This window comes from Sylvia atricapilla, chromosome 2, assembly GCF_009819655.1.
Source record: "Sylvia atricapilla isolate bSylAtr1 chromosome 2, bSylAtr1.pri, whole genome shotgun sequence".
NCBI lineage: Eukaryota > Metazoa > Chordata > Aves > Passeriformes > Sylviidae > Sylvia > Sylvia atricapilla.
This window is the reverse complement of record NC_089141.1, coordinates 47,314,871-47,338,664: the sequence shown is the minus strand read 5'-3', so window position 1 is coordinate 47,338,664 and position 23,794 is coordinate 47,314,871. Positions and strand designations below refer to the sequence as shown.

At 42.7% G+C, this 23,794-nt stretch overlaps 3 protein-coding genes across 3 annotated transcripts in view; 2 read left to right on the top strand and 1 right to left on the bottom strand.

Annotated features, from left to right (window-relative positions):
* LOC136357676 (NEDD4-binding protein 2-like 2) overlaps window positions 1–10,114 on the top strand; it is a 40,431-nt gene extending 30,317 nt beyond the window's left edge. Inside the window, exons 9-12 of the mRNA XM_066313151.1 lie at window positions 1,646–1,731; window positions 2,315–2,360; window positions 3,831–4,017; window positions 8,604–10,114. Coding sequence (XP_066169248.1) covers window positions 1,646–1,731; window positions 2,315–2,360; window positions 3,831–3,985 — 287 coding nt within the window. The 3' untranslated portion in view covers window positions 3,986–4,017; window positions 8,604–10,114. The remainder of the gene's footprint in view (window positions 1–1,645; window positions 1,732–2,314; window positions 2,361–3,830; window positions 4,018–8,603) is intronic.
* Window positions 10,115–11,091: 977 nt separating this feature from the next.
* N4BP2L1 (NEDD4 binding protein 2 like 1) lies at window positions 11,092–22,030 on the top strand. Its single transcript, XM_066313148.1, has 5 exons — window positions 11,092–11,379; window positions 18,175–18,299; window positions 19,042–19,130; window positions 19,617–19,693; window positions 21,465–22,030. The coding sequence occupies exons 1-5, from the start codon at window positions 11,108–11,110 to the stop codon at window positions 21,688–21,690; spliced, it is 789 nt and encodes a 262-aa protein (XP_066169245.1). The 5' UTR covers window positions 11,092–11,107; the 3' UTR covers window positions 21,691–22,030.
* Window positions 21,762–23,794, bottom strand: part of BRCA2 (BRCA2 DNA repair associated) — a 34,588-nt gene continuing 32,555 nt past the window's right edge. The window contains exon 26 of the mRNA XM_066313150.1: window positions 21,762–23,603. Within this exon, the coding sequence (XP_066169247.1) occupies window positions 23,058–23,603 (546 nt within the window). The 3' untranslated portion in view covers window positions 21,762–23,057. The remainder of the gene's footprint in view (window positions 23,604–23,794) is intronic.

Below are 23,794 nucleotides of genomic sequence, written 5' to 3'. Positions count from 1 at the left end.
TTTAAATGTGCCTGATTAGTAAGTGTCCCAGTGTTGTATACTTGCCTTCCAGAGCTGCAGATGTCTTACTTTTATACTTTCCGTTTAATAATTTTAAGTTAGCAGTTAAAAGATGATCAGTTCTCAAAGGATTTGAGTGTGCCAACCATCATATACTCCCAGTATACTCCAGGCTAATGTAATCCCAGAAAGCTGTAACCAGTGACAACGACAGAGTTTTGCTTGGAAGTCAGCCTAGAACACCTGCTGAAAGAGCCATATTCCCTGTGCATAATGTTTCTCAGCTTCTCCAAATTTAGTGGAGAAACTGTAACTCTCATTTTGCCAACAAACAGGATTAAAAAACCAAGACCAGCTTTTCAATATACCTTTATGTTTGTTTGTTTCAGTAGAATTTAAAGTTAAGCATGAATTTTCATATGAGAATTTTAATCTAACAGACAACAGCTTATGTCTGTTTATCTGCTCAAACTGGCTTCAGGAGTCTTTGTTATCTTTTAAAAGTTGATGGCAATGCCACCTGCCGGAACAGTGATGCAAATCATAGGAAGCATTACTTGGCTTGGTCCCTAAACCACCTGTAGTGCTGCTTTACCTATATCTGGCACCACACACTAAAGAACTTGCCATATAGAGCTGAAGTTAAGCATGGAAGTACTGTTATGTCCTCCACTATTAAATATAAACCAATTTTCTTCTCCAAACTTGGTGAATCTTTGTATTAGTGATCTTAAATTTCATAATCTTAGAGGGAGTTTGCCGTAACTTGAAAACAGGCATCTTCCAAGAAAGAAAAAGAATAACCAGGCATTCAGAAACACTCAGTAGGTTAGTGAACCAAATGTCCTTCTTCTCTGAGTCAGTAACAGGTGACTTTCTCTGGAGTTTAGGTTAATTTCATTTGGAAATAACCTTTAAGAAATACAAACCCAACCTGATATCTCTCTGAAGCTGTGCCAGCTTGTGATTGCTGACTGCTGGTGTTTTCCCATCAGAATTGTGCCTGGCTGGCCATGTTCTCCTTTATTATTATTATCCTACAATTCCAAGAATTATCCTGCTTTTTTTCTGTAGCATACAGTACGTTGACAGGCAACTTAATGCACACATTTGAGTTGTATTATTTTGCAACACTTGGAATTGCAGTCAATCTTTATCTGAAGTTATTTTGGAGGGGAAATTTTTGGTAAACAAATGTCTGTAGTTGTTTATAAATGAAAGATTTAATTGCCTGTCTTGCTTGTATGATTCTCATATAAGTGTATGAGAATATATTTCAGACGGTTTTCCTATAAAGAACCTCTTTTCAGCTTCTTAAGCAATGTTAGAATTAAAACATTTTAGGAAGCAACTTCTCTACTGATAGTGCACAAATTCTTATAATGGAACATTTTGAAATCTAAATGTTGTTATTTAAGTTCCATTTATTTTAATTTATTGGCTGAAAACTTTGTTTTTCAGTCTATTTTGTGTGCCTATTTTTAGATGAGTATATGGGGGAAACGAAAGTATGGTAGGAAAGCCTTTGTCTAAATAAAGAAACCAAACCCAAATCTCCTTCCCTGTTGTGCACTGGCCTTAGATTCTGTATTTTAGCTGTGGAGAGATCTGAACACTTAACTGCAAAAAATATTTTCTTCTGCAGAATCCTTGTTACCAGATGATTATATAGTTCCCCTTGACTGGAAAGTTTCAAAGATGATCTATTTACTGTGGAAGACCTCTGTGGAGGTATGAATTGTAGGGGATTTTGGAAGGCTTTCCAATATTTCAGGTGCAAAGGGGAATTCTTCAGGTTTTTGTTAGTAAATTTGCTTTAATATCCACAATAAGGAGACAGATGTTTTCTGTCCTCCTCTGAATATTTTTAAAACCAGCTCATTGGCATGGTAGGATTCAGATTTTGAACGATCAACTTCAGAAGTGTGTGTAAAGCAGTTAAAAAAGGGTGAAAAAACTTTGATACCTCTGTCTTGACCTGACCTATGTTCATTAAGTACAAGCTACCATCATTCAGATGTTTTCCTTCTTATAGTTTACTCTCATTAGCTGAGCAAATCTCATCCTCCATCATCTCTGCTAGAACTGCAGCAGAGAAGTTATTCTGCGTGACCGTGGGCAAATTAATTCTCTTTTTCTAGATGGAAAGTGTTATCTTACATTTTTTTTTTCCTTTGTGTAGTAGTGGAAATCAGGAAAATCCTGATTACAATGAACTAGTAATTATAAAATAGAGCATGGACTTTGTTCTTGCCCAAAGTAGCATCTCTTGTCACACACTTTCTTTTTGCTGGACTATTGTTATCTATTTTAGGAAAAACAGAAAACAAACGGATTGCAGAATGGAGATGGCTTGACTGGTAAGTCTATTCTGTGATACAAAAACTGTATAAAATTCTTCTTATCAAAGGGTTTTTCATTACCAATGGGTGATAACACTACTTTTTGTGCAAAAGCATGATGACGTGATAAATGAATTTGTGCAGCCGTTGATTGTGTCCATGGTCCACAGAGCTATGGTTGCTATCATCACTTTTCCTCATCTAAGTGCTGAAATTGCCTTATGAAGTTTCCCACATGGAAATATTCCAGTAATTAGCTCAAGTTTATCCATTCTAGATCAAAATGGTGTTTAGCATGACATAGTCTTTCTTGAGACTTTACTGCCCTGAAAGTTTGAGTATCTTCAAGTTAATTAAGCTTCATTATCACGAAAAGTTGGCAGCATAATAATAGAATAATGGAATTATTTAGGTTGGGAAAAACCTATAAGATCATTGAGTCCAACCATTAACCCAGCACTGCCTAAGTCCACCACTAAACCATGTCCCTCAGTGCCACCTCTACCTGCTTTTTGAACACTTTTGAAGATGATGATTTCACTACTTCCTGGGCAGTCCAGCCACCCTTTCAGTGAAGAATTTTTCCTAATATCCAATCTAAACCTCCTCAGTGCAACTTGAGGCTATTTCCTCTTGTCTTGTCATTTGTTACCTGGGAAAAAAGACTGACCCCTACCTGGCTACACCCTCCTTTCAGGCAGTTGTAGAGAGCAATAAGTGCCCCCCAGAGACTCCTTTTCTCCAAGTGGACACCCCCCAGCTGCTTCTCATCACACTTGTGCGCCAGACCCTTCCCCAGCTCCCTTGCCCTTCTCTGGACACGCTCCAGCACCCCAGTGTCTTTTTATAGTGAGGGGCCCAAAACTGAACCCAGAACTTGAGGTGTGGCCTCATCAGTGCTGAGTACAGGGAGAGAGAGAGTCACTGCCCTGGTCCTGCTGGCAACACCATTGCTGTGTGGCTCATTTTCAGCCACTGTCAAACTGCACTTGAGGTCACACACCTGAGCAGCAAGAGGTATCAGGGTTCATGTGAAGCTCTGGACTTCTGCACTTATTAATTCCTGCAGTGTGGAGGTTATGGGATAAGGTTGCTCATTGTCTTTTTCCATGATTTCCATATTAATGCAGGTTCTGTAATGAGTCTAAAAATACACAACAGTAGTTCCCTGAAAGCTGGTAGAATTTGCTGTCTAAAATGGGAGAGAAGTTTCTCTGTTTTAGAAGAAAGGCTGCTTTTGGAGAGGCAGTGTACGAGTGGGAATAGACACATGCATGGGTGTTGTCTCTCACTTCCCACCCCCTATGAGAGACAAACCTGAAAAATTTTCATTTATTTTATAGGCCATTTAGGAGCAAAAATCAAGAGGATTCTGATAAAATAAAAGCTTTTCTAGAAATACTCTATCCTGACATAACAGAAATGATAGACTGTGTAAGGTAATTTCAGGTGTGTTTGGCTGCAGTTTGTAATTTCTTTATTTTTTAGATGATATTATTAATCTTGAAGATCTAAATAAAAATCACCAAGAGAATCAAGACTCTTCTGAAACACTGTCAGTCATGGAGTTGTGTCAAGATGTGGCAGAGGAGAACATCATAACCTGCACTGGCTGTCTGGGTGCTACATTTCATCAGTCATGACTCACTCTCTTAAATGCTGTATGAACAAACAGGTAATCAGTCAACTTGTGAATGTTGCGCTCTTTAATTATATTTGACCCAATATCTTTTTATATTTGACCAAATATCTAAAGAATATTGTTTGTTATAATTTTAAGGAGCATTTAGTATCCCCCAATTTACAATTGGGATTTAATTGAGTTAGGGTTGAAGGTTGTTCAGATTTTGTTTCTTTCAAGCCTGAATGGGGAAAAGAGAAGGTAGTGTTTTGTTATTAAAGCCATATGATTTTATTTTTTTCCTCCGAAATCTAAAACATGCATGGTGAAGTGAAAGCAGCAGCATAGGATGCCTAAGAGCTGAAATTTATTCCCATTTTGTTGCTGTGGCAATCTGTTGTGAGTCATCACAATCTTACTTTCCTTGTCTTTTCAGCATGGACAGTAATGCTGGCTCCATTAAAGGTCTAATTATGAAAAGAACTCCATGAGTAATAAACCAGTATTTCACCAACTTATGAGAAAGTGGCAGTTCTGCTTTTCAGTAGAGAAACAGTATAGCAGGAGGTCGCAGTAAGACTCCATATATTGAAGCGTTAAGTTTTCATTAATATTTTCATTTGGTGTGACAAAGTGTGCTATCGTGTTCTTGCTTGTCTTGTGAATTTTTGAACCCTTTGGTAACGTGGCAAATTTTCTTTGGTTTGTTTATGAGAGATATTCTGGGAAGATTGAGATAAGAAGGAAGGATTATGGGTCCCAGCAGGAAAATGATAGCTTAACTTCTCTATCATTTGCTGTCAGTTGTTCTTTCCAAAATGGAAAATGGATTAATCTGTAGTTTTTAAACAAATCAACTGAGTTATGTAGTAATAGAATAACTTGCACCACAAGCAAACTGAGCCAGAAAAAGATTCCATATCCTGGGGCTTAAATTGTTCCCATCCGGACATCATAGGACTGCTAGAACATCATCCTCATGGGGTCTGCTCTTTGTCACCTGGTGCCCTGTGCCTGACCTGATCATGCCTCCAGTCGATGGCTGGAGCAGGAGTCAAAGAGGTGGATGCGCACTGGGTTGGAACTGTTACAAACATGGAAGTTTTCACAGTGGATGTTCATATCACAGGGGAAGTAGTTGAATAGTTTGGGTTGGAATTAAAACCTCTTGAATGGGGTTTGATTTGATTATATGTCACTGATGACAAAAATGACATTGCAGGCCGATTAGCTGGTACCAGCTACCGTGGTAGGAAGATCTCTATGAGCCATGTGGGCAGAGAACACGGGTCTCACAGGGTGTTCTCAGCACAGATCATTAATTGCATCAAGAACATCTGGTAGCAGTATTTTCCTCTTACATAACCAAATACTACAATATTGGGTAAGCAAATAAAAAATATTTTCACAAAATACTTAGGCCTACACCTGCTACCAATTTTTAGAAGCTGCTTATTTAAAATATTGCAAATATGAGCATTCTACAAGCAGGATTTTGACTTATGGTCCTGACTGGATGTCTATGGGGTTTGTATCCTAAAATCTTATCCTGAAATGTCCAGGTTATTGATTAAATGTTTATGTACTAAAGAAACAGGTGTGAAGACCCTTGTTATATTTCTGGGAGAAAATTGTGAAATATGAAACTTTTTATTTTTCCTTTTGTGCTTCAAGAAAGGAAAGACACATGCTAGCAGATTATTCTGCTTTATTTTCTGTACCTTCATCTGGCTGCAGAATCCAACAAACTGTGTTTTTCCCATCAGATTTACTCCCTTTGTCTGTCTGCTCTGCTACTCCCAAACTTGTTTCAGTCTTCCTCTCCTGTTTGTCACGAGCACAGCAGAAATGACCCAGAGCCCTGTGTGTTTGTGACCCAGCCACTGCCTGCTGCCAAGAAATCCCAGTTTGTTGGGTTGTGTTGCAGTCTAATGATCTACTGTGTCAGCTTGTGTTAGTTCTGTGGGATACAGAATTAGAGCAATGCAGACTTCGCCACGAAGAAAACGCACATTTTGCCACTGCCCCATTAGTGTTTGGCTTATAAAAAGGCCTTGCACTATCTCTGCAGAGCTTGGTCATTGAGATCTATGCTGGAATGGGGTGATACAGCTGGAGACTTATGCTGGGGGGGTTTGTTTTGCTTTGTTTTAGTTCAGATCTGAAATGAGTCAGGGAAAGTCCTGAAGGCTTTTGGAGGGAGAGGATGAGATGCCAGAGGTCAGATAGGTTTAGGCTACTCTGGAGTTGGGATCTGTCATCTCAGATCAGACTGATGCAATGGGTAACTGCTGCCCAAAGTGTGAAGTGCCCTTCCTCCCAGCCCTGCTCCAGATAGCAGCTCCAACACTTGCTGGCTGACACGAAGGCTATCATTTAACTCACTAACCCCACAGCAAACAAATCAATACTTTTCTGCTGGACTGTAGAATTTAGATAAGCTGTTGTAAGGTCCAGCTCAGTGCCAGGGCTGGGGTAAGGGAGCAGATGAGGTTGTGCTGCTGCAGATAGGAGGAGGGGACGTGCAGGGTGTCCTGTCTGGGCAGCAGTCAGCTCTGATATCAGAGGCCATATATTCTGCAACCTAACCTTCAGGTGGAGGACTCTTAAGCTTTTACAAATGTAAGTTGTTAAAAGAATTAAACAAAGTATGTGGAAAGGAAAAAGCATGTCTTAGTGAGCATGAACTGATTGAAAATCCTATCAGGTACAGAATACTGGGTAATGCCGACCCCATGTGAGTATTCCAGTGCTCCCACAATGTCCGCATGCACGCGTTGTAAGAGACAGGTGATTTTTCCTGATTGATGGTGCCCCTGGCTTTGAAGGCTGAGGTTGTCTTGCCTCACCACAAAATAATTCCCTTCTAGTTGCTGATTAAAGCAGACTTGCCAAGAATGGTGTCCCAGAGTGGTTGTGAAACAGCTCAAATGAGCAACTGTAAATGTTGAAATGGATTTCATTCCTTGAAATGTCAGAGGGGAAAGCAAAAACTAGGAAAATTTAGGCATTCCTACCAAAAGATTTTAAAATCATAGGGAATCAAGGGAGAGCTAATATGATCACATTGGTCCCTTTAGATTGGAAAACAAACTGAGCATTACTGGCCAAGTGCAATTTAATCTGTTAGCCAGATGAACATGCTTCTCTATTCATAATGTGTAAGGGTGTTTTTATTCCAATGAGAGGTTGAACAGTGTTTCTCTGTGAAAACACAGGGTTAATCTCAAGTTTTTGTGAGAGCTCCTTACTGCAGCATTGGCAGCACATCAGTATTTGTTCTGGAGATTAAGCAAGAGTTCCCAGTTTGAGAAATGTCGAGATCATGTGAATGATCATCAATGTGAAAACAGCATTATTTTGGTGCCTTGAAGTTCTCCTTAGACCAGGACTCACAGATGCCAGTGCACTACAAATGTGTCTGTTCAAGCATTTATCTGCAGGACTACTGCAAAGCAGAAGCTGGCATGTTTCTTTTTGAAGTACAGCAGTCAGTAACTCCCTGCAGGTATACTTCTTCCACAGCAGCCCTGAAGGGTGTGGTTTTGACAAGACCAGTCTCTTGATAGCCTGTGTTATCACTCCTCCTTTCCCTGGTTGTGCTATTCCCAGCACTTCCCTTTGCTGGCTTTGATGCTTCTGATTAAGGCAGTTCAGCTCAAACATCTAATGCACAAAGACATCCAAAAAGTTTTTGGTCTGGACTATGGAGCTGAAACAAATTGTCCTAGAGCTCATGAGATCTGCAAGACATGGGCAAAAAAGCAAGCATGTATAGCTGGGACAGGCAAAACTGGGTTTAGGTCAAAATGAAAAAAAAAAAAATTAATCTGAAGGATACAAAGCAGGCTAAAGCAGTCTTCCAGTGTTGTCACAGAAAACAGCATCCCATGGTCAAACCTCTTCCAGTTGCAACTTTGATACACAGATAACAGTGAAAAAAACTTACCTGTCCTCTGACATTTAACCCCTGATATTAAACAAAATGAAGCATGAAAAAGTGCACAGAATTGTGACCAGAAAACCTCACCTGCCTTTCACAATGCTTACCAGGAAAACCTTGCTCAAAAAATCACTTAAGCAGATGGTCTAATTACCTGGGGGTGTAAGAGCAGCCCACAGCAGTGCTTCTGGAGCTCTCAGGAAAGAGCAACAATTGGGTTGTGTGGGTGCCTCACACGAACTCCACTCTGTAACATGAAAGCCTGTGAGGTCCTAAATACATGTACAGGGGGGAAACAATTCACACTGTAACAAAAAATATTGAGATGAGGCTGTACTATGGAGGTATTGGTTGAACAGCTGTTCATTATATAGGATTTGTGACATGTAGAGAAAAAAAGTCCACTGTGTTTTTCAGCTTTGAGGTGGGAAGGTCATTACTGCCTCTAGTTTTGACAGCCAAGTTCTTATCTTCCTTTTCCACTCTCCTTGCATTCTTCTATTTTTCCTTTGCTTTTCATTGCCTGCTTCCTCTCCATTCTAACTTTTAAATGAAATAACCAACAGCTGAGCATTAGAAACTTTAAAAAACATTGGACAGATTCTTCTCAGTCCAAGGGATGGATTATCTGTAAAGTCTTTTTGCCACCTGTGCTGTTGTGGAACTTCAGCAGACGGTCTTTTTTTTTTTATTTCAGAAACTTCTCACTTTGATTCCACCATGGAAGGACTTCAGTTGGCCACCAAGGATTTTAAATGTGAGGGATAACCTGGAAGAAAGAAACCACTGTAGATTTTTTGGTTACATCTTTGGCCACCTCCCCCCAACACTGCCCCCTGGTATCAACCTCTCTGTCCATGTAATAATGATCAAAATTGGGATAACTTTGTGTATTGCAAAAGGTCATTTCCTGAAGCCATTTGGGATTTACACTTTCTCAGTACATCCTCAAGTGTGGAGATTGAGAGTGGAGGCCAGAGGCATCTGTCACTATGGGGTGTGAGCTTCAGCCTGTGGTATTCACTGAGTATTTACTTGTATCAGGATCCAGGATATTGCCACAGAAGCAGGCAGTGAGGCTCACCTGCAGGGAATGGTGCTTGTTACATGTCTTAGCCTACTTCTGCCTTCACCTTCAGTCATAATTGCAGTCCCTTTACAACCTCAAATGGCAAAAATCTTCACTTGTTGTTCCTATTCACTCACCCAGGGGTGCACAACTTCCATTCTTTTCTCCTGAAACCAGGCTTTATGCTTCCTCTCAGCTAGACTCACTTGGGAATTTGGGACTACAGAAACAAGAATATTTCACTATAGAACTGATTCAAACATGTTGGAGGAAGGGTGTGTATGGTTTGTGGTAGACTGAGAAGATGTGTAACTAGCACTGGTAATCAGTGATTTGATGTTTCTGTTAGTGGTATTGGAAATATTTATGTATGTAGAGATAGACAAATTATAAATAATTATAAAGAGCAACCTCTGTCAATTATGAGGTATGCATAAGGCTGGACACTTCCTTGTAGGGAGAGGGAGTGACAGAAAAGACAACTGTCACCTCATGTAACAATCAAGGTGTGAGAAAAGATTGAGGAGAAGCAGGAAACTTGGTTGTGTCTACTTGTCAGAAATAATATTTCCCACTTGTGCAGCTGGCAGATCTGGAATATTTCTCTATTTATTCTTTCATCTCCTCTTCCTCACCTTTCCCTGCATGTGTTTATGCATCAGCTGAAGAGCCAGGTCTTGACTGAACTCATGCTGAAGCCCCACCATGGTTGAATTTGCCGATGTGTCTCCATTTCTACTCACATACTGCATCTACATGAAAGCAATTAACAACGTATGTATTTCTAAATTAATGTTGTACCGCTGGCGAAATTTTCTGGCTGCACTGTTTGATTGCATCTCCCATGGACATGTGTGTGTCTTCCTTGGCTGGAAATGTCCTGCTATCCTACCAGTAGAACATTATAGAAAATGTAAAGGGGAGGAGGAAGGGAGTTCATACCTGCCATAACCACAGCTGGAGACCTCTGTGTTGTACTAGTGGCAGCACTCAACTTAGTTAGATTTCAGGAACATGTCACTCAAGGATTAGTACTGTCTTCCTACTTCTATTTATCGAGTGAGAAATCTGAATGCCTCTATTTTCTGTTACTGAATCCTGGCCTTCCAGAATGCTTGAAATAAAAATAGTTTTCAAAATCTCACAGTACTCTTGTATGGGCAAGTCACATTTCATGTCTTGTAGAGTGTTGCTGGTTTAAATTTTCTTTAACTCCACTCCCCATTATCTATGAATTTCAAATTTTCTGTCTCTTCTTTCCTGCCACATTTTCTCCACTTGCTTCAGTTAGTGTTGGTGTGCCGTGTCCCTGGGGAGCTAAACTTTCTCCCTGTGTGTGTACACTCTCTTTAGCACTATTTGGAACCTCAGAACCTAAAGCTCCAGCATTGAGGTTTGGTGGTGGTGTGTGCTCGGGCCATACCAGGGGCTGGCTCCTAACCAAGCTGGCACGATGCTGCATGTAGCTCTGAGAGGGAGGGTGTGATCACCACTTCAACTATTTTTGGTTTTACTGAAAACTGTAATTTCTTTGACTTCTTTGGTGATCAAGTTAATGGAAGTCAGGTGTTCTTTAGAGGAGAGAAATCTTTAAAACTTCTTTTACTTTCTGTTATGATAATATGTTTGAAAAAACCTCAAACAGTTAGGGTGATGTAGTGAGCGTGATGCACGGGGTCATTTGTTTCGTGCTGGGCGGTTGTTTAGCTGCATCCCCTTGGCATCCTTGTTGCTTCTGTGGTCGAAGAGGACTCCGATAGCTCATTGCTAGGGAAGGGGCGGGCGGCGAAGAAGTCTCCGTGCATACCTGGTGTCCTGTAACCAGCCCCACTTCTCTTTCAGGCTTTGATGATTCATTCCCTTTCGGGCCTGCCCTGTAGCTCGCAATACAGAGGCAGCACATAAAACTGGAACGCTATCAGCGCTGCCTTGTGTTTTCCTGCCTTTGAGAGTTTGGGGAATAATCCTGACTTTAAACAGTTGGAGATGTTATCTCGGGCCAAAGTTCCGGGTCTGCAGCGAGTGCCGTAGCCGAGCGCTCTGGCCGTGCAGCCGCAGCCGCCCGTCCTTGCCCGTGTTTCTGCTCCCGGCCGCTTTCGGTTTCGCGGGGCGAAGTCCCGGCCGCCCGGGACATGGAGGGACGCGCGCTCCCGCCCGGCCCCGCCCGCGGGGGACGAGGGCCGAGGGGCCGGGGTCGGGGCCGGGGTCGGGCTGCGGGGCGGCTGCCCCGGATCCCCCATCCCGGGCCGGCCCCGGCCCCGCGCCCCGGCGGGCCCGGCCCCGCGGCCGTGGACGAGCGGCTGCTGCGGGCTCTGGGGGCGCTGAGCCTGGGGCCCCCGCGGGGCGGCGGGAGGCTGGTGCTGCTGCGGGGGCTGCCCGGCGCCGGCAAGAGCACCCTGGCCAGGTAAGCGTGTCCCGGCTCCGGGGCAGTGCTTCGGGAGCCCGTGTGCCCGCCCGGCACCCGCTGCACACCCGCCGGGGCTGGGCTGGGGGTCGGGGGGAAGAGGGAGCCCCGCGGGAGCCTTGGCTGATCGCAGCCGCACAGAGCCCCCTCGGCTCCCGGCCCGCTCCAGGCTGCGCTGTCCCGGGCACCTTTGGCCGTGCCTGGGTGTCCTGGCTGTGGAAGCTCCTCTTACGGGCGGGAGGTACCTAAAGGGATGCTTCTGGTGAGACGGACTGATCACCCTGACCAAGGCGGTACTTGTTCCTTTTCTCAAAGGCGCACCAGATTGGTGGTGGTTTTCTTTCTCTTCCTCTCTCTGGCTGAAACTTGACAACTCTGACTTCTGTTTTTGTAATGTCCTGCACTCCTGGTCCGAGCTTTAGCGGTGTATAAAATGAGCAGAGGAGACCACTCCACTCTCCCAACAGCTCAAAGGTGGATTGTAAATAGGTGGGAAAACACAGTGGGGAGTGCTGGGAAGCAGCAATGCAGTTGGTGTGACCGTACAGCCATAGTTTGGTATCACGAAGTCTCAGTCTGGCATCGTGCAACTCTCAGTGCCACCCACTCCCTATCAAAAGAGGAACGCTCCCTGTCTTCTTACTCTGCTGGGCTGAGGAACCCATGCTGGGATCGTGGGCTGCCGCAAGAAGGGCTCTGCTGTGAGAGGTGGCAGCAGAAAACTGAAAGAAATACGCTGGGTTCATCTACAGTTTCCTCTTCTCACTACAACACTTCCCTGTCCCACTGGGCCTTCTGCCTCTGCACTTTGGCAAACGAAAATTCTTTTATGAATTGCCAAATGCTCTGTTTTGCTCACACCCAAAATACACATCTCTCCCTTAAGAGACCATGTAAGTGTGGGCCTGCTCCTTCAGGGGGATTTGCTCTTCTTACAGCACAGTGAGAACATAAAGGTTTTAGGGAATATTCACAGGCAGTGCAAGTAACTGTACTCACCTGTACTTTCTAGGTCAAAACACAAGGTTAGTTGTTAATGATACTTACAAAATCAGTTGTAAGTGTTGTTGTAGTAGTCCTCTGTGAGATGCACATTTGAGTGTCTTAGTGTTTCTAGCCTCTGTTAATCACATCATTGTGTTCAGCTGTTCAGCAGCACACAGATGAAAAGGCAGCATTTAACACTGTTCAGATTGTGAAGGACTGTACCAAGAGAATTCTTTTGCTGTTCTCACATTGCATACCTTTTGGTGTTGGTAAATGTTATGTGCTGCACAGGGGAAAGTTTGCAAAAAATTACCGCAACAGATCTCAGTGCAAGATCCCACTGGAGGAGAAAGGTGGTTTATTTGCAAAAGCACTCTGTAAACTCATTTTATAAATTTGAATTTTTCTCAGATTTTATTCCCTCATAATATGACATTTTAATACTTGCAAGCATCAGGATGCATGTGTACAGGTGGTCTGCCTGAAATTAGAGCAGACAAGGACTGTCAGCTGTCCCATCCTCACTTTCTCTACTGGGTTGCACTCTGTTGGTGTTGACCGGGTAGGTTTGACCAGGTCTGCTGTGGCATCTCCAGCCAACAGCTCCTATGCTGCTATTTTTTGCCTGTGAATTCTGCTTATTTGTTGCTCTGTGAATCTTAGGTGGGTTTTTTCCTCCTATTATATTCATTTTCCCATTTTGGGTGTCTTCATCCTCTGCCCCTCTTGGTACAAGGGGAAGGAGACAGGTGTGGAGAGGATGGTGTGACCTGCTGGCCATCCTCCTCCTCTCAGAGCATGGGTTTTCCTGTGGTGGGTCACCAGTGCTGGGCCTCAGCTGAGTGTAAACAGCCCCTGTCCCAGTTTTATTGTTGTTAATGATCTTGGCTGTCAGTGGGTACCATTGTTTCAGCCTTTGCTCTGTTCTTTCTTCTGGCGCTTTCGCACACATCTGCATTCATTTATTCTGCTTATCAGCCAGTATTTCTGTATTTCTGTCACAACCTCTACATCTTTACAGTGCTCATGAGTCACAAACCATGAGCGTTATCACTGGTGATACAGCAACCCAGTGATAACTCCAGTCAAAAGGCCCCTTTTCCATTTGTCACACAGTCCTAGGAGCAACCTTGGATCTGTGGCTTGTTTCCCTGACCTTCCAGTGTCACTCAGCAAAGTTTGGATACAGCTTTGTAAGCTTTACTTACGTCTTTACTTATAATTTTTGTTAAAATTATTTCCTCATCCTGGTTGTTCCCAGCAGCCCTACATTGGCATGGATCAGTTCAGGTCTGGTTTTTGGTTTCTAGTAAAGACAGCAAAGGACCCACATGTGATATATCAAGTAGTCAAGACAGGATGAGTTGTTGTTCTGCTCACCACCAAGCTTGACACCTTTCCAGCAGATTCACTGTTAAGGATGAGTTTCCCTGGACCACGTATTTTAGGTGGACCCAGCTACCTCCCTTTAACCATTCACCAAATGTCATGGAAGCATGAAGGAGAAGGGGCAGCTGAGAGTCACATCTCCATCAGCCTCCTTCAGGCGTGTTGGACATGCTCCTCCTGAACACATTGTGCTTGACTTCACAGTGAACGTTTTGTGATCACACTGAGGCGACAGCTGAGGAAAAGGTTATCTGAGGTGCAGTGGCAGCAATACTTCTGAAAATGCCTCCAAAATTTAAGTGAGCCACGTACAAGTTCATACCTACTTCTCCAGCAAACTCTGCATTGCACAGTAGCTGCGTTTCCAGCTCTTCAACAGCACATTGCTGTGCTGCACAGTTCAACCTACACCTAACCCTTTATCAGTTTAACTCACGCACTGTAGGCTGGGCATGATCAAATTTGGAACTTTTCAGCCACAGCTGCTGATTTATTGCTCGAAATGAGCTTGTTCTTGTACTCTCTTGTAAAGCATAGAGCGAGTAATCTTTCAGAACAGGAGGGGGAAAAATACACCAGCACTGAGGCATCACTGCTTGGTGCAACCTGTGTCTTCTCCAGTTCCCTCTGCTCCTGTTGCCTGGTTTATCCCAGCACCTCCAGTCCTGGGCCGGCGTTCCCAGTACTTGACCCCGCTGCAGAACTGCGGCGCTGGTGGGTTCATGGACTTCAGCTGTGCAGCTCCTGCCTCCAGGCAGCATTGCACTATAAACGTTTACCTTTGCGTGAAACCACTTCAGGTGAGTCTCCTGAGTGCCTTGATGGAACACGACACAACACGAGCTGGTGCTTTAGGAGACAGAGCTGTGCCTGGACCCCCCGCGGGTGACACAAAGGCACGGCTGTGCTCTGCCAGCAGCACCTCCGGCTCGGCCAGGCAAGGTCCTCGGGGCACCAGGAGTTGTTCAAACACAGCAGACTGTGGCAAGCGCTGGGCATGTGCTCCAGATCTCACAGTCCTGCTTTGCTGCTGAAACAAAAGGCTTTCAGACACCTTTTAAATGCCACAGAACACTTGGGAAGAGTGGCTGGAGCGAGTGGTTGCATGTGGTGCCAGTACATACATGTTCTGGTCTCTGATACACCATTCTGTGGTCTTTTGAGCACTGGAATTGTTTCTTCCATCTGCTATCAGAAATTAATTTATTTTCAAGTTTTCTGATGGAAAGGTATAACGTATGGATACAAAATGCATTATGCTCTGTCCTTTGCTAAAGAAAGATTTGCTGCTCTTTCAGAAACTACAAAGGTTAAGAAAGTAAGAGGAGAATGAGGGATGTTTCCTCTGCTTAAAAATAAATCTCCTCAAACCCTTTCTCCTCACCCCTCTACAAGAGGTAGGAGGTACAATATCCACTGGAGATGTGCTATATCTCTTCATCTTGCAGTGGATATGTAAATTAATACTCAACCTTTCACAGATGCTGCCTGTCACAATGCAGTGCTTCCAGCTCAGTGGCTTCTTTAAAAAATGCAAACATAGCTCCTGTGTGTCCTTTTATTTTGCAAAGAGATTGCACTTTTCTTTTTCTCCTTAGTAAGCTTTACACTTACTGATCCACCAGCTGTGGGTAATTTTCTTTTTACAGGGCAGTTCAAGATTTATTCATAAATAACTGGGGTCACAAGCCCTCCCATTTTGCATAGCTGGTGTATTTTTCTAAAATACAGGCATTTTAATTGCTTACAGTGATTAAGAGCCTGATGTAATTATGCAGGACCTTTCTTCTAAACAAACCTGAGGTCCTGTGAAGATTGTGGAAGGCTTATTTCGTAAAGAACACACAAAAGAGTTCTTGGTGCCCTTTGGAATGATAAGGAAGAGAAGAAACAGGAGTTTTGTCACCTTTGTGGGCAATATGGAAGGGATTACAGAAAACAGCTGTAAGCTTCAGTGACAGCTTGGTTGTTTTGGAAAGCTGAAAGTTAAAACCAGCAAAATAAACAGAAGGTAAACCATCTTTTTCCCACTTCATGTTTTTTTCATGTTGCTATTAGCAGGAGCTCATTTGGTATGAATATAGCAAATGTGACAGTAATTCATAGCTCTCAGCCCATTTTGTCCCATATTTTTCCTCCTTTGAAACACAAGTTTTATCTACTTTAATTATTGATGTGAGAACTGTAGACTGAACTTACAGATATTCACCTACAGTTTAGATTGCTTAAGGGTTAATATCAAAGCTCTCGGTGTTGAAAAATCAGTGAGGTATATGCAAAGAAAATGGATTTTAAAATTTGCACTGATTAAGAACATTTTAAAAAGAAATACTGAGCAAGAAAAAAAAAACCAGTCTTGAGATCTTTTATTAATGTGCACAATTTTATGTGGCTTTTAGTAGCTAAAGGACATATTTCCACATATTTCAGCAGTTATTTTTTTAGAGAAGAAATTGCAATGATTAAAGCAGTGGAAAAGGTGAGGTGCTGAATCTTGGTGAGACCTGAATATATCAGGTTATCCACAGCAGTAACCAGATAAGCATTAGGTACTGCTGTGCTTTTCATTATAAGAATTTTTTGCCTGAGGCCAAAATTAAAGCAACAAAGTTTTACTGTTTGCTAACAGTTTAAAACATGACTTTTCTTAAATCAGTTTGCCCAGCAGTAATTTTGTGAATAAAACATCCCTTTGGGGCTAGAAGACAAGGCCAGGTAGGTGCTGAATGATGCACAAAGGGAGTACAGCCCAGTCCTGGCTCCATCAGCACCGAGTCACTGCTTGCTGGGGTGGACCCCACCAGAAGATAATATGAATTAATCAGCAGATGGTAGAAGTTACAGGGGAGACAGAACAAAGTTAGAAGCTGCCCTTTATTCAGCTAAATGCACCCTGCAGTCCTAATGAAGAGTTGCTGCTTGCAGGCAGATTGGGGTACAACTGGTAAGTAAATGGCTGGAACAGAGCTGGATGACAGAATTTAGGTTTTTCTGTCTGGGTGCCTGTTCTTCTGCTGATAACCTGGAGGCAACTTTTCCCTTGCTCTTGCCCACATAGATAAGGCACTGAGAAATGGTTATTTTGCAGCTTGTGGGGATGGAAGGAAACGTGTTTTATTAGGAAAGCTGAAATGGGTCACAGGGGCGGGACACCAGGGGTGTCTCACACCACAGGGGTGAGACAGGAGGGCAGCAGCATTCATATCTGAGAGCCACAGGGTTACTTGATTGATCTTTCTTTTCCCAAGACATTCCAGGCCTTAGAGAGACAGAAAATAGAGGGATGATGGCATGGGCTCTCCCTGACTTCTTGCAGAGACTCCCTCCTCACCCAACTCTTCTCTGATTGAAGAAAAAAGGACAATTCTGTCTATGGACACACAAAAAATTCTGGATTATACGCGAATGGGAACACAATCATACATTAAGGGTTGGTTATTTTGGTTTCTTTTAGTGGTCTCTAAGGACTGGCAGAGGGATGCTTCATATTTAAACTTCCACACAAGGCAGCACTTCCTTCCACCTCCAAGAGCCAGTGGCTGCCTGTGAGGCAGCTGGTCAGTGTCCAGCAGACACACATTTGCTCCTAATGGCATCCCTGGCCTGCAGGAGCACTGCTGGGGCACAAACACCTTGTGAAGGGAAGTGGCATTGCCCAGTGCCACTCACCACAGCAGTCTGCTTTATGGATCTGCAAATTTGTCTATAAAATATTTTTATAAACTCAGGTCTGTTTATAAAATTTGTTTAAAAGCTGAAGATTTAAAAATTACTCAACTCTACAAGAGGAGGATTAAGTGGAATAGGGACAAGTGATAAGAACCATAAAATTGCATAAAATACCACAAAATATTGACTTATCACTCAGATACTTGTTTGCAAATTAGAATTTTAAAAAAGTGCTACCTGCTTTACAGCCAAAAAAGCCCCCCAAACAAAACTGATGGTTCTCTGGACCATCTTTGCTAAATGACAAATCCTTCCTCCTGGTTATCTTCAGAAATCTTTGTAGCAAAATACCCGTTGTCAAATTGTCTTCTGACACCAACTTCCATGCCTGGATAAGCAGGTTTGGGTTGCTATTTTTCTTCCCCCCCCTTCTCTTTACAGTCCTGTTTTCTCAGATAACTCAGAATGAGAGCTGAATATATTAATAAGATTAAAGACTTGGATGTTGGTAGTCCAGTACAGATTTCTCTGTCGAATTAAAGAAATCAAGGCCATGCCCTCAAGCTTCATTCCTTTCTTCCTACGTGTCCATCTTCTGATTGCAGTACTTCCACATCCTTTAAATTGGGATTTTTCAAATGAAGCACTGTGTGAGTTTGCAGAGCACTCAAATAGCTCGTGATTTAATGGTCTCTGTTAAGGGGTGTGACCAGGTACTAATCCTTCTTTCATATTCTCTTTTTCCTGCAGACAGCTGAAACGTGACCACCCCAGTGCTGTAGTCCTTAGTACTGATGACTTCTTTGTTGAAAATGGTGTCTACCTCTTTGAGCCTGACTTCCTAGAGGATGCACACAAGTGGAACCAGAAAAGAGGTGACAAAACTTGATCCAGGGGCTGTGCAAAATAGTTTTGCACTTCAGGCTGTCCTTAAACAGCCCCCAAAATAAAATACCTCAAGGTGGTATCATACACTGCAGTTCATGGGGTATTGGCTAAAAAAATACATTTATCACTTCTGATTTGATTTCTCTTGACTTATAAAGGGAAATTTGTAAATGAAAACATTTTGGAGTTTGGTAATGTTATTTTGGGGAAGCACTGCTGAATCTTGATATCCTTCAGACACCAGCCCAGCAGCTGCTCCCTGCAGTACAGGCACCACAGCCTTAGCCTTTAACTTCTTAGATGTCTGTCCTGACCTGGAAGGGGGTGGGAATGTAATGATAGGCAGGAAGAAAACTTGCAGGCTGAGTTTAAGTTTGGGAATTAAACAACCCAGGTCTCTATTGCTGTACCATGCTTTTTGTGGCCGTGCTCTTAAAAAAATTGTAGCAATGGCAAACATACTTTGAGAGCATGTAGCAGGGTCTCCTGAAGTGACAGTAATTTTTGGCTGTTGTATGTTCTGTAAGAGCTTCAGATCAGCCAGAGGCTGCACCACCTCTTCCAGGAGAGCTGCTGGGCACCAGCCTCCGCTCCCAATTGGACGGGAGCCCAGGTCTGGTGGGGAACCAAGTGTGCGAGCAGTGGGCAAAGCAAGGACACTTTAGGGATAGTAAGGCCTGGCTCTGTTATTTAATATATTTTAGCTTTACTTAATGTGTTACATTGCAGCACGCAAAGCAATGAAGAATGGGAAAAGCCCGGTTATTATTGATAATACCAACATCCATGCTTGGGAAATGAAGCCCTATGTGATGATGGTAGGGAAAACACCGATTTATTGCTTTCATATGCCTGGCTATGACATCTACAAGGTCATCTGATTGAAAAGGTTCTTTACATGGCTAAAAATATTTACTTCAGTTTTCCTGTAGTTCTCTAATGATAGTTAAGGATGGATATTGTGATGAAGTAGGGGCAGAGGTGCCAATGTAGTTGTTTAGCTGGTCAGCTTTGTCACTCAGTGAACACAAAACAACTTGAAAAGAATAATGGCCTTTGAACTTGCCCTGCCATTTCTTGGTGATGAGGACATCACACTCTTCCCCAGTAGTGACATGAATTGAACAGTTCCCAAACTATTTGTTGACAAATGTATCAAGATATGATTTATAATTGTAGTTCATGACTTGTGAAAAACACACCATACAGTCTTTGAAGATGCACTGTTTTCTCTTATCAGGAGTTCTGGCAGGGGTGGCAATTCTTTTAGTGCAGTTTCATAATGTCACCTTTGTGTCCTTTAGGCACATGAAAATAGATATGAAGTTACATTCCAAGAACCGGATACACCCTGGAAGTTCAATGTTCAAGAACTGACAAGGTACATAGTTTTCTCTTTGCTGGAGCAGACAGCTGCTCATTTTGTTGACATGCTGAGAAGGTTAGCCTTCTTCCACTTCGTATAAGGAAGTATGTAACCAAGTAAATGACAACAGAAGGACTGTTGTAGAAAATTTCCATTACTGAGTACCTGGTCTGTAGTGAATTTACTCCTGAAAGAGCCTGAAGTGAGTCAGGCAGTAGAAAAAGCAAGAAGCCCCGAAGCATGTTTTTGTGCTGCAAGCTTGATGGGGCAGGAGCCCTGACTTTTATTGTCTTTTGAGCAGCAGTCTCCTTTGTTTGGGCACAACCCTAAATCTAATCACTACAGATAACATTCAGACTTAAGAATCCAACAATAATAGATGCTGTCCTGCTGCAGCATGGAGGGATGGTACACAAAGTGTGGGTAAGAAATGAGGTTCTAGAGGATCTTTGTAAAGATCTTAACATGCACACACTAAAGGAATATAAAGAATGTATTCACTCTACACAGTGTGGTAGGATGTAAAGGCAGCTGAATGTGGTCCTAAGAATGTTATGTTCTTATGACCAGTGACTGCAGATTAATGGCTGTAGTCACTGAAAAAATTCCTGCTCGCTGACTTCCTAGCCTTTAGCCAGCCTGATGTGAGTTACAGGGAACAGTGCTCTCCCTGCTACCAAATTCAGACGATAACACATGCTAACTTGCTAGTGCAAGAAAACAAGGCATGGGCACTTCACTGCAATGGATGGATTTATTTTCTACCAGCCAGGAGCTCTAGTCAAAATTTAATGCTGCTCCTGTCTGTGTGATGGACACAAATGGCAGAGGGCCAAGGCCCAGAGTGCTCATGGCTGCAGGGGGAGGCAGGACCTGGCAGATGATGGCTGAAGGCTGGGGACAGGTGAGGACACCACCAGTCTGAGCTGTAAACCAGCTCTGGCCTCAGCAGCACCAGCCATTGGTAGGGGAGCACTGCAGGGACACAATCTGATCATTCCTTGTAGGCAGAGCTACTCAGTAAATTGCAATTTGTTTTATTAAATATTTGACACACACTGACTTTCCACAGCAGCATTGTAAAGCTCATTCACATACACTCATGAGGGCACAAGCTGTGCCTGAATAGCACTAAATGGCAAACCAAAGATATTCAGGGTTTGCAAACTCCCAGACAGAAATTCCTGGTGGTCTTTGGGAAGACACTTCCCGCCAAGATGTGGCTGGCGCTACTCTAGCTACTTTATTCAGAAAGCCCTGCACGTTTGAGCATTGTGCTCCCCTCCCTCTCAAACTTGTCATTTAGGAGTCTGCCCTGGAGCCTGAGCTCATGTGTGCTGTTTCCCTACTTGCTCTCAAAGCAACAGCAGTTTGTGACCTCTATCCTTGCTGCTACATCAGTGTCTGGGCTGGCTGCACCTCTTGGCTGCAGATCTCCAGCTGTACAAAAGCTCACTGAGGCCAACAAGCTGTTAGTGCTAAAGCACAGCAACACTCACATAAAATACCACACAGGTCTTCTACACAATTATTTCAGACATTTGTCAACTTCCTATGTCCTGCCTGCCTCCCAGAAATAATGGCGGTACATGTTTCAGCAGTCACAATAATATTCCTAAGAAGTAGGTGGAAGTGAACAGTAATTTGGAAAAAAAAGGCCAGAAAAGAGATCAGTGGAGACCTGAACCATCATACTGAACCTAGCAGGAACTTCAGCAAAGTGAAGATAACCTCTCACACAAAGGCAGCTAAATACTGGTATTTTCTGTTACTTTTGACTCTACAGAAGAAATATTCATCATGTCCCTCGGGAAAAGATACAACGGATGAAAGAACAATATGAGCACAACGTTACTTTCCACAGTGTTCTCCGGTCTGAAAAACCAAGCAGGGATGAGGGAAGCAACAGTGGAGCAAGTGCAGCTCATGGCAGGGGTCCCCATCCCACCCACCTTTCTGCCTTCCCAAGGAGGAGACCGGGCACAGCACGTACGAATGTGACTTTTAACTGAAGATGTGCATTCCTTGGTGTTTGAATTATCAGGGTACAAGAGTCTCTAGTTTTACGTTTTTTTCTAAACTGTTTTTCTATTCTTACGTTTTTCTACTACATATCTAAATTACTTTTATTTCTTACAAAACTTTAAATGGCATTGGATTGTGATCTCACAGCTCTACAGCACCACTGTAAGAGCACTGTACCCAGTACAAACTGTATTCCCTCTCATCCCTCTTCCTCCATGAAAATCCATCCAGGCATATGTGAAATGTACTGGCTCTACCACATGCCACATTTTAGATCGTTTTTTCTGCATCACAGTCTTGACACTAGTAATAAACATTCCTAACTTATTTCTGTCTTAAGGCTATTGGGGCCAATTCTTTCCCCAGACAACTGGCATTTCTTGCCATTTTAATGTCTTATATCTGACAGTATAAACTTTATGTATCTACTACCTTGCCTGCAGCATTATTGTAACTTTGAGAGGCAAAGTGAATAATGGCAAAAGTAGCTCAACAGATTGTAGCAAGATTTGATGCTGTTCCCTCTCTCTACTGACTGGATTCATGCTGGTCTTACCTCACACACAGTTTCTCCAGCCTGGAAGCAAAACACTTCAAAACAGCACACTTAGCTCTTCATCTTGCCAAGACATAGGAGTTCACTGATCCCAAGATGGAGAGGCTCCTAAAATGAAACATTAGTGTTAGGCTTGTGTGTGTTAACTCCTAAGTGGGAACAGGGCTACAGGAGCAGCTCTGAACAGAACACAGACCAAGGAGCTATTTAATAGTAACTCTGCTGTGAATCACATAATCTTAGCTGTTCTTTAAACCTGTTTTAGTGCTATATGGAAAGTCTGAGGAGAAAAGTACAAGAACTGTGTCAGAATAGCAGAGTACCATTTCAGAATTAAAGTGTTCTGTTTGGTGAAAATAAAAGAACACTTTAATATGCCCTGTGCCACTTTGGACAGCCAAACAACTATTCTGATGTTGCAGAGGGTAACAAAACTGATGGCTTTAGACTGAAACAAAGATCCTGCCCTAATGTTAGAACACAGAATCAATGGCTTACAAAATGTCATCAAACCCTCAGCCACACTGATGCTATTGTACAATATATCTTTGTGAGAAGTGTATACATACTAAACTTCAAACTGTTTTGCAAATGAAGTGTTATTTAATGAGGCTGTTTGTGTAATAGAGCTTTATTAAATACAATCAAGTTTTAATGTACAAAGTGTAAAAATAAATTGAATTTGAAATATATATAATACTGTACATTAGCAGCATTTTTGAGATTTTGGTCTTTGTAGCATTCTGTGGGCTGGTAATGTGTCCTCAGGTTCTTTTGGGTTCTTCTGAAGAGCCTCAGCTACTTCAGAACTGCTTTTGTTGAGTTACTTGCTTCCCCAGTAGATCTGGAACTATTTCTGGATGAAAGATCATCAGATAAAGTAGTAGCTGTTGCACTGCTGTTTTCATTTACAAAATCCATCTTCTTTTCTTCTGGTAAATTATTCACAAGTGCTTGTGTATTAATCATTGCCAGTTCTTCATCTGCAACCAGGTCATTCTCAGGAAGATGGACAGTTTCTCTCATTTTTCTGCAAGGGGTGACATGGCCAATATTCTGGCCTGTCTCTTTAGGTGACTTACTGTGCTGTAAACCCAAACTTCGTGGAGGCTGAAATGCTCTTTTAACAGACGGAGAAATTACTGAACATATTGGTGTCAGTGGTGGAGGGGCAGGTATGCAACTGAGGAAGTCCATAGCTTTTCTCTTTTTGCTGGTTTTGAGATGCTCTTCATTAACTGTAGCAGGTGAAGGTGTTTTTGCTGACCCTGGTGTGACAACTTTTACATTTGGTGTGCTAGTTGACAAAGGGCTTGGATGCTTCATTTCAATTCTAGAAGAGATCTGGGTAAAAAGAGAAGTTTTATGTTGAATAGAATGTTCTGTTTCATGAACTTCCTCAATGACTACCAAAAAACGGGGGACACCTCTCCCCCAATATAAAACAACTACATCATCATTCATATCCCGTTTAAGTTTAGTTTGGTATCTCCTGATGGTGATTAATAATTATCCCTCCAAGTGCTGATGATTGA